This window comes from Magnolia sinica, chromosome 8 (assembly GCF_029962835.1).
Source record: "Magnolia sinica isolate HGM2019 chromosome 8, MsV1, whole genome shotgun sequence".
Taxonomy (NCBI): Eukaryota; Viridiplantae; Streptophyta; class Magnoliopsida; order Magnoliales; family Magnoliaceae; genus Magnolia; species Magnolia sinica.
The window spans coordinates 66927737-66938152 of NC_080580.1; the positions used below are offsets into that span (position 1 = coordinate 66927737).

Here is a 10416-nt window from a genome sequence, read left to right on the forward strand (position 1 = left end):
ACACATGTGAATAATTAATGCCACATTAATGAGGGGTCGCACGTCACTTTCACCTTTTTCCAAAAATGAAGCAACATGGGGAGCAATGTTCATCCCTGTGGTTGTCATTCTTCATAAGTACCAATCAGAGTAGGTTGCATGTGATATGTACAGACTCGCATGGTGTTTTTGAAGATCTATAGAGATGTATGGAGAATATTTCTTAATAACATAACTGGAATGCATCGAGTAATGCCACGTCATTGCAAAGATGGTCGATCGTGAGGGAATGGTTATAGGGCAAATGGTAAAAAGAGGAGTAGAAGGTTGTGGTGCTAATGGTTATAGCAACAGTTGAGATGTGTGAAACATCTAGATAGACAGATTAAAATTATAAATAGAAGAGGAATGCAAGATGGAGTTTTCATCTCATATCAATCAAATCAAACCAAACATTATCTTTGAATTATCCTTTGAATTACCAGTCAATTACATTCCTTAGTGCAATCATTCTGTTACATTTCTTAATGTAATTCTTTATTTTCGGATTGCTGCTTACATTCCGTAGTGTAATCCATAGCCTTAATCGAGTAGCTAATAACTTTAGTTGTAATTTGAATCTATGTTCATACGCTGGATTCAGTTCTTCACTCGAAAAGGCATTATGGAATTGTTATCCACGACCGATTGTAAGAATTCATTCCTTATTTTTATTTTATTTGTATTGAAAAGTCCTTTTGTATGGAAGATAAATGTGTAAACGATCATCAAATGACAAATCCTACCCATGGAATATCACCTGATCCTGTTTACATTGAACGAGTGGAAGAATGGACGAGTGATCTCATCGTATCTCGATCATACAATACGTGTCTGCCTATCTCGGCGCTTGGGGTCATATCTACATCATTCATACATTTGACAAGATCACTTTAGATCTTGACCCCAAAAATGAGGATTTCCAAGGCTCAGGTGGACCACACCACAAATAGCAGTGGGACAATGATTCTCACCATTAAAACATTCACAGGGCCCAACGTAACATTTACTTTCCATCCAATATGTTTGTTATGGGGAATCTTGAATGAGGACAATCAGGGTCGTCCTGAGCTATTCGAATCAGTTATTGAAGCCTTAGAAGGAAAACATCGCGTCAAGTGTGAGCCGACCTCTGAGTTACGACTGTAGGCTGGCCAAGGCAAGCTCTTGTCCTCATCCTCATCTGAAAGGCGACGACATTCAATGAACTCAGACTTTGAGCATTCTGATGGTAAATTCCGACCACTATTACTCGGTCTCGGGCTTAGGCAAGACAAGGTCGAGCCCGGATCGTGATGTTCCGAGTACCGAACCTAAGCACTATCCTAAATGCGGATGTGACCGAAGATCTTGCCCGAGGATACGCGCCGTTAAGACACGATATGCTACACGACACTAAGATTACGGATAATATCTCCACGATTGCAGTATCCGCATAATTGAGTAAATTATGTCGAGATTAACGGACGCAATCCTCTCCACTCATAGGAATAAATACTAGGGGACCCCATTGCAACAGGTACGCAATATCTTACACCCTCTCTCTACATTATGCGACTTAGACTCAGATTCCCTAGCCTGACTTAGGCATCGGAGGGTCCCCTGTTTAAGCCATGGTCTCCTTTGCTCATCTTTCTGTGCAGGACCAGGGTCCGTTCAAGGCTCGCAGCATTGAGTGGAGGGTAGTCCAGATTTTGACCTCAATATTTTTTAGCATCATCTGTGGGAAGCGTAAACAAAAAGCTAGGAAGTTTTGTCAGAAATAAAGAGAGGAAAGAAAAAGGTGATAGCGGTGGAGCCTAAACCTAGCGGATAACATCAGTATTCTTCGCTGCTACATACCGAATTGGCTTCAAAAGGGTCGTCCCAAAGGACTCGGAGCCGAGAAGGAAAGTACAAGGCATTGCAAAATGAATTCCAGATGCTGAAGGACGAAATCAGCCGAATGAAGGTACAACAAAACCAACAGATACCTCTTAACATGGTAGAAACCACCCCTGCTCTCGAGGAACGACCACAGCAAGTCAGTTCTCAAGTGAGGGGGTCCCAAGCATAGTTCGCATGAGCTCCTAACCCTATGCACTATTGAGATATGAAACCACATCTAGGCAGCGCCACTCGACCGGTCGAGTGGGCTGCTCGATCGGTCGAGGGGCCCACTCAACGGGTCGAGGGCTGGCTTAACTCAAAGTCCAGCATGCTATAATTTTTTGGGTCCATAGTGCTTGACCGGTCGAGGCCCTTGCTCGACCAGTCGAGGAGCCGACTCGATTAGTCGAGGCTACGCAGATTCTTGCGAGGATTTGGTTCGGACTGTGAAAATTTGAGGTAGTTTCGTAAGGGTGTGAGAGGGAAGTTGCCTAAACTATAAATAGGAGTTCCTAGGGCTTTTCTAGACTATTCTAAGGTGTATGCAAAGAGTTTTTCTATACATCCAAGGGGAAGAGGTTAGTATATTGCTTGTAATCTCATTTTTTTTTCATAGTGAAAGTTTACACTCATGGTTTTTTACCCTTGTTAGGGTTTTTCCACGTATATTCTATCTTGTGGTTCATTAGAATGCTTTGATTCTTTTTCTAGATTATATTTCTTCTTATTTACCATTTGTGGGTGAGACCGAAGATTGGATCTCGGTTCACTAGCATTGTTGGTGTGCTGCGCAACACGCACAACGCAGTATCATAGAATTGGTCCGCCCGAGCCTTGGAACCCGCTCGGGATGCGGAGCCATCCTATGTGTCCGTAACTTCGGCTCTGGCCCCCATCAACCTTTGCCATCGGTTGGAGAGGAGAAGGTAAGGCAGAGCGCCTGAAGTAGTGGAGGCCTCTCAAGAGAGTAGTTGAGAACCAAAATCCTTGGGAGGCTCAATTTAAGGAACTTCGCGACCAGATCAAGACGTTGTAGAACCACTAGCAGTCCGTATCCATCCCGACTGCAGTCCAGGCAATGATAGAAGAGACAAAACCTCCCTTCACCTCAGAAATTATGGATGAGGTGATGTCGCTGAGGTTCAGGATGCCTCCCGTCATCCAATTCTCTGGGTCTGGAGACCTGTCGAAACATGTAGAAGCCTACCGTTCGTGGATGTAGATTCAATCAGCCACGAATGCAATGATGTGTAGAGCTTTCTTGATAACACTCTCTAGATCTGCTCAGAGTTGGTATCGGCAGCTTAAGCCCAAGTTGGTCGACTCCTTTGCGAAGCTGAGCAGATTATTCCTTACCCAGTTCATCTTTGGTAAGAAGAGTCATAAGCTGACTACTCATCTGTTCACCCTTAAGTAGGGGAACAAAGAGTCACTGAAAGACTTCATTACCTGCTTCAACGAAGAGGCGTTGTTAGTGGAAGACTACAATGACAAGATGACACTCTTCGCCATGTTCGGCAGACTCAGAGAAGGGAAGTTCACCTTCTCGATTAGGAAGAATCTACCAACCACCTTGGCCAAGCTCATCATTAGAGCCCAGAAATATACCAATGCCGAGGAGTTCTCCAACTCCTACAGGAACGTTTAAGCAGTTGAGCAGTCGTCCAAAGAGAAGAGACCGAGGAGCAAGGAGCCTCAGTTATCCAGCAAGAAGCCAAACGACCGTGCCTCTTGCGATCGCCGACTGGGCAGGAGGCCTGAAAGCAAGTTCCGCTCCTACACTCCCCTCAACACATATCCAGAGCAGATCCTAGTAGACATCAGGGATCAGAAACTCTTGCACTAGCCAGTTTGCATGAAGACAGACGCAGACCAGCTAGACAAGCATAAGTACTCCCAATTTCATCGTGATCACGGTCACAATACGAGCGACTGTGTGGTTCTCAAGGACGAGATCGAGACCCTCATCTGTAAGGGTCACCTGTGACGATATGCCAGGGAAGAGAAGTAAGCTTGGAGAGAAGAGTAGCTGAGCAAGACTACCAAAGAACCTGCCGAGATCCGCACCATCTATGACAATGCATCTGGTGGAGGCGACTCAAATAGGGCTCGCAAAGCTTATTCCCGGAGCTCAGACCCTAAGCATTACATCCACTTGGCCGAAAGGCCAAGGAAAGAACTCCGAGTGAGCCCCTATAGCTTGACCTTCATAGAGGACGGCAAGCGTTAAATTTAACATCCATACGACGATGCCCTAGTAGTGATGATGACTATAGCTAACCACAAGGTCTACCGCATATTGGTCGATACTGGCAGCTCAGCTGACATCATCTACGAGGCGTTTGAGAGAATGAGGATCGACAGGTCACGTCTCTAACCTGTGAAAACCCCACTACATGGATTTGTCAGAGATAAAGTAATCTCTGCGGGAGCCATCTCCCTCCCCATGACAGCAGGGGAAGGGCAACATCAGGTTACATGATAGACTTCCTCGTCATAAACATGCCTTCGGTGCACAATGTGATACTGGGTCGACCTTCCCTTAATGCGATGAGGGCGGTCATGTCCACCTACCACCTTATGTTGAAGTTTCTCGTCGAGGGAGGGGTCAAATACCTCCTAGGGGATCAACGTGAAGCTTGGAGGTGTTACATGACAGCTGTGAGAAAGGGATCGGTAAAGCAGGCCCTCATTGTTAACGTCCTCAACCCCAGAGCTCCTACAGAAGACTCCTCCATGGAGGACTTAGTGACCATCCCACTCGAGGAAGCCGATCCGAGCCGAACTGTTCAGCTCAGATCATCGTTGAGTTCCGAGCAGCGTTCCCAGATGCTGGCTTTCTTATAGTAGCATAAATATGTCTTCACATGGTCGCACAAAGATATGCCAGGCATCTCCCCTGACTTATGGTCCACAGGTTGAACATGGACCCGAATCACAGGCCAATAAAATAAAAGAGGAGAGCATTCGACGCCAAGAGATACTCGGCCATAACAAATGAAGTATTAAAGCTTCTCAGCATCAGATTCATCGATGAGATACATTATCCAGACTGGATTACTAACGTGGTCCTCGTGAAGAAGGCCAACGGGAAGTGGCGGGTTTGTGTTGACTATTCATACCTAAACAAGGCTTATCCCAAAGATAGCTTCCTCCTGCCACAGATTGTTCAATTGGTGGACAGCACGACCGGACACGAGCAACTCTCTTTCCCAGATTCTTACTCCGGATATAACCTGATCGCCATGCATCCTTCAGACAGGCAGAAGACAACCTTCGTCATGGATAAAGGTCTCTACTGTTACCGAGTCATGCCCTTTGGCCTGAAGAACGCTGGAGCGACGTATCGGAGGCTGGTGAACCAAATTTTTGCCAAGCAGATTGGTCAGACCATAGAAGTCTATGTCGATGACATGCTAGTGAAGAGCGTCAGAGTGTCTGACCACATCGCAGACCTCGGAGAGACCTTCTCGATCCTATGGGAGTACAACATGAACCTAAATCTCTCCAAGTGTGCCTTTGGAGTCATCTCGGGAAAAGTCCTCAGGTTTCAAGTCAGCTAAAGCGGCATTGAGGAAAATCCCGAGAAGATCAAGGCGCTGCTCGATATGAGCTCGCCTTAGACTATGAAGGATATCCAATGTCTTACCGGTCGGGTAGCAGTGCTCGGTCGATTTATAACCTGAGCTACCGATAAGTGTCTCCCCTTCTTCTAGCACTTGAAAGGTCACAAGAAGGCCGAGTGGATCCTGGAATGTGAGCAAGCCTTTCAGCAATTGAAGCAATATCTAGGTTCATCTCCCCTGCTATCCAAGTTGGAAGAGGGTGAACCCCTATTCTTATATCTAGTGGTCTCTGCCTTAGCCGTCAGTTCTGCACTAATCAGGGATGTTGGGGGTAGGCAGCACCCCATCCACTATGTGAGCAAAGCAATGGTACCCGCCAAGACCAGGTACCTGAGTATGGAGAAATTGGCACTCATCTTAGTTTTCTCGGCACGGAGGCTGTGCCCGTACTTCCAGGATCATACCATTGTTGTCCTGATTGATCCCCCCCCAGGAAAGTCCTTCAAAAGCCTGAGGTGTCAGGTCGACTAACCAAGTGGGAGATAGAACTCGAGGAGTTCGACATCCAATATCGTCCAAAAACTGCAATCAAGGGCCAAGTGGTGGCCGACTTCATAGCAGAGTTCACTACTCTGGAAGCAGAAGAGGCAGACGCAGATGTGGAAGCAGTTCCCGCGACCCCTCCAGCTCCCCCACTTATCCAGGATGTAGAGTCGGATCAGAAATGGATACTCTATGTGGACGAATCATCTAACTCTAAGCACACCGGGGCAGGGATTGTCATGGTGGCACCTTATGCAACCTCTATTCAATATGCAATCAGGCTCGACTTCAAAGCCTCCAACAATGAGGCAGAATACGAGGCCTTATTGGCCGGACTCAAACTGGCAGCCAGTCTGGGGGTTCAATCTCTCGAGGTGCGGTGTGATTCTCAACTCATCTTGAACCACATCTCCACTGAGTATGAAGCCAAGGAGGTAAGGATGATGTCTTATCTAGCAAAGGCCACGAAGCTGATAGAAAGGTTTTGGAGTTGCGTCATCACTTAAATTCTGAGAACGGAGAACACTTGGGTTGACGCCCCTTGCAAGGTTAGCCTCGGCCACTAAAGGAAAGGTTCCCCGGATAATCCCAATGGAAACTTTGGATAGTCTGAGCATCGACCAGACTAACCAGGAGATGGTCAATCCAGTAGAAACCACGCCGAGTTAGATGGACTCAATCTACAACTACCTCACATCTGGTGAGGCCCCCTAGGACAAATTAGAGGCCCGATGCCTGAAGATTAGAGCTGCATGATACATAGTGTTGGATGGAGTCCTATACAAGAAGGGGCATTCATAGCCCTACCTCAGGTGCCTCAGATCCAGTGAAGCAGACTACGTGATCTAAGAAATTCATGAGGGAATCTGTGGAAACCATTCCGGCGGTCACGCCTTAGCTCTGAAGATACTCCGTCAGGGGTACTTTTGGCTGACCATTCAAGAGGACTCCAAAAACTACGTCCAGAGATGTGACAAGTGTCAGAGGTTTGCTGCCATGCCGAGGCAGCCTGCGGAAGAGATGACCCCTATGAGTGGACCGTGGCCGTTTGCTTAGTGGGGAATCGACATCATCGGACCTCTGCCCAATGGGAAAGGACAAGTTAAGTTCTCTATCGTAGCGATCGACTATTTCATCATGTGGGCCGAAGCCGAACTAGTGGCAAAGATTACAGAACAAAATGTGATTGACTTCATCTGGAAGAATATCATCTGTCGGTTCGAAATCCCGCGCACCATTGTCTCTTACAACGGAAAGCAATTTGATAATGACAGATTCTGAGGCATGTACAGGGGGCTCGGTATCTCAAATGCATACTCCTCACCTTGGCACCCGCAGTCCAATGGACAGGTCGAAGCTGTAAATAAGGTTATCAAGCACCATCTCAAGACAAAGTAAGAAAAAGCGATAGGCAACTGGGCAGAGGAGCTCCCATTTGTCCTTTCAACCTACAGGACCACAACTTAGTCATCTACTGGGGAAACCCTATTCTCACTATCATACGGCTTGGAGGCAATCGTCCCAGTCGAGATCGGCCTCTCGACAGCTTGGGTAAAAAACTACCACGAGGATCAGAAAGCCGAGCAGATTGCAGCAAACCTCGACCTGCTCGAGGAAGCCAGAGACGTCGCCAGACTCCGAGTCGCCGCTCAACATCAGCAAGTGGCATGGTTCTACAATTCCAGGGTCAAAACGAGGCAGTTCCGACCAAGGGACCTTGTCCTCCACCGCATCTTCCAGAATACCACAGAGTCGGGGGATAGGACACTTAGACCAAACTGGGAAGGGCCTTATTGCGTGGTCAAGTTAACCAAGCTAGGCTCCTACCACTTGGAAGATCTCGAAGGGCGTCAGCTCCCCCACCCCTGGAATGCTGAGCACTTGAAGATTTACTATCCATGAGCATCTACTACCACGGAGGCTTCCAATAAATGTATAGCTCGGAGCTACTAGCTTTTAAGGCTGTTAATAAAACTCTCTTTCTACATGGTCCACTTGTGCGATCTATCTATAAACGAAAAGTTGCCTCTCACAAGCAGAGGCGAGCTCAACGGACCGATCCCTTAAAGAAGGGGTCGGCTTGTTGATCCACAAAAATCTGCAAAGTGGTCCTCTTATGTGTAGAGAAAAAACTCGTAAATGAACCGATCCCTTAATGAAGGGGTCGGCTCACCATATGTTAAAAGGTTTACAAAACAATAGCGCACGTCATTCGTGGATAGTTCACTCCTCAAGGGGTCGACTCTCGACATCAACAAATCGTCATGCAGTAATCAACACAAAACTATGCCCTTGACCGAGGGATAAAAGATCATTGTCTAAAAAATCATCAACCCAAAAATTTATATAATCCATAAGGTTTCAAAAAGAAAAAAGGGGGTATCTCAATCCCTCCAAGCAGAAGGACTAGCTGCCGAGCCGAGGGGCTGAGCATCAAGAGTGGCTTCGACGACGGGGTGGGGGGTGGGGCACTCTCGAGCTCCTCAACTGCTGTAGGTTCAATGTCCTCGGCCTCGTCCATAGCAAGAACGTCGAGGCCGATGCTCAGGTGAAGCTTTTGGACCTCAGCAAGGCAAGTGTCGAAACTGGTGTGGTAGCCGAAGAGATACATTTTGTCTAACTCTCTGGCCCTTTCCGACAAATCCTTGTACGCTGCCACTGCCTCAACAGCTTGAGAAACCACCTAGGCCTCGAGCTCCCTTCACAGCCTCTCCTGCTCTGCAGCAGTCGCGGCCTTTAGAATGGTCCGCTGCTGAGTTAACCCATCGGCGGCTTTGCATTATTCCCTCTTAAGGTCTTCTGCCAGCTACGCGCTGTACCCCTCCTCTTGCTCAACCGAGGCCTCTAGGAGGGGGACGACCTCCCGCATGCGTATGACTTCAGGGTCAGCCACATCGAAGCAAGCTTGGAGTTGATTGACCTCACCTTGGAGCATCAACTCCCTCGTTCGGCCTTCGTCAGCAGCCCTCCGCAACTCCTCTCGCTCCGCAGCCAAAGCCTCCAAAAGCTTTTCGAGCTCAGTCCTCTATACCTCCTGCTCCGTCCTCTGCGCCTCGAGCTTGGCCTTCTCCACCTCGAGCCGATTCATCTCCTTCAACCTCTCCTTCACTTCCACCATCATTGGCAGCGACCGATAACAGACCGCTGTGTAGTCATTCATGAACTTGACGTGGCTTCAAGAGAGCGTGTCGGCTATCTTCGACTCTGGTACATGCTTGACCGCCCAAGGGTTCAGCAAAGTCATGTGGTAACCAGGAGGCAGAGTCTCTGGAGTGGGCTCGGAAGCTCCTCTGACCCCACTGGCCACAGAAGCTTGAGTAGCTGCCTCGGGCGTGGCAATATATCCGATTAGGGTGTCGGTTCGGCCGGTTAAGAGCTCAACCTTAGCAGCAGCGCGGTAGGCTACGGATTGTGCGGGGACTTCAGCATCAGGAGTCTCCTCGACCACCTCTCTCCCTACCCCAGGGGGACCTGCAAGGACTGAGGGTGGAACCTCGGGGGTTTGTTCCTCTAGAGACAGCGTCGAGATGATGATAGGCTCAACTCCGACGAGGGCCTCGGGAGCCTGGACTCCGGGAGCAGGGGCCGGGGCTGTGATAGGTGTGGCTTCAACTGGGGCCACGGCAGGCACGGCTTCGACTGGGAAGGTCATGGCTGCAGCTGGAATAGGTTTAGCCCTGGAAGAAGGGAAGGTCATGATTGTAGCCGAAACAGGCTTAGCCTAGAAAATCTTTCTCTTCTTCGGCGTCACTTTTGTCCTCGGCTAGGTTGAGAGGACAACATCCATCGAAGGATGCGGTACAACCAACCGCCGCCTCTTCGAGCTGCCTGTCTCTATTCTTACCCCAAAAAAGAAGAAAATTAGCCAAAGTAAAATCTACTGAATGTCAACAAACAATCTCCAAGGACCCTTACCCCACTTACCCAAAGCGAAGAGAGTGGGTTGGAGTCTGTAGAAACTAGGGGACACTAGGTTCTCCCCGTTGATGAGTTCGAACCAGACGTGTTGGCCCCCAGCGAGCAATTGGGCTCGAGCGATCTGCTGCTGTTGGAGAGGAGAGAGGTCAGGGGCCCCTTTTGGCTGAACTACAAACAAGGGCAAGCTCGAGTTAAAACACAGAAGGACAAATCAAGCATACTGTGCAACGAAAAGAAATGCCCGACTTGGGTTAGCAAAATTGGTGGGGACCCGAACCCGCAGTCCGTTTACCAGACCCAGGATGCATGGAGGCCTAGCTGAGTAGTACCAGGCCGGCTCCGACCTGTCGTACTTAGCCATGTACAAAAACAGGAACTCGTTCAGCGTCAGCCTCTGGCTCTTCATCCGATGCTAAAGAATAAAGGTGGAGACGAGGATCCTCCTAGATTTTGGGACTAGCTGGCTTGGCGCTACTCCCAGCTGTGCGGTCAGTTCGCGCAC

The 10416-nt window shown here is 48.5% G+C and overlaps 1 protein-coding gene across 1 annotated transcript; it reads right to left on the reverse strand.

Moving 5' to 3' along the window:
• Positions 1-9171: 9171 nt before the first annotated feature.
• Positions 9172-9693, reverse strand: LOC131254293 (uncharacterized). Its single transcript, XM_058255286.1, has one exon. It carries the CDS (start codon positions 9691-9693, stop codon positions 9172-9174), a length of 522 nt encoding a protein of 173 aa, XP_058111269.1.
• Between the last annotated feature and the right edge of the window lie 723 nt (positions 9694-10416).

Coding starts and splice junctions, on each gene's coding strand:
- LOC131254293 (XM_058255286.1), bottom strand. CDS start 9,693: ATGACCTTCCCTTCTTCCAGGGCTAAACCTATTCCAGCTGCAGCCATG.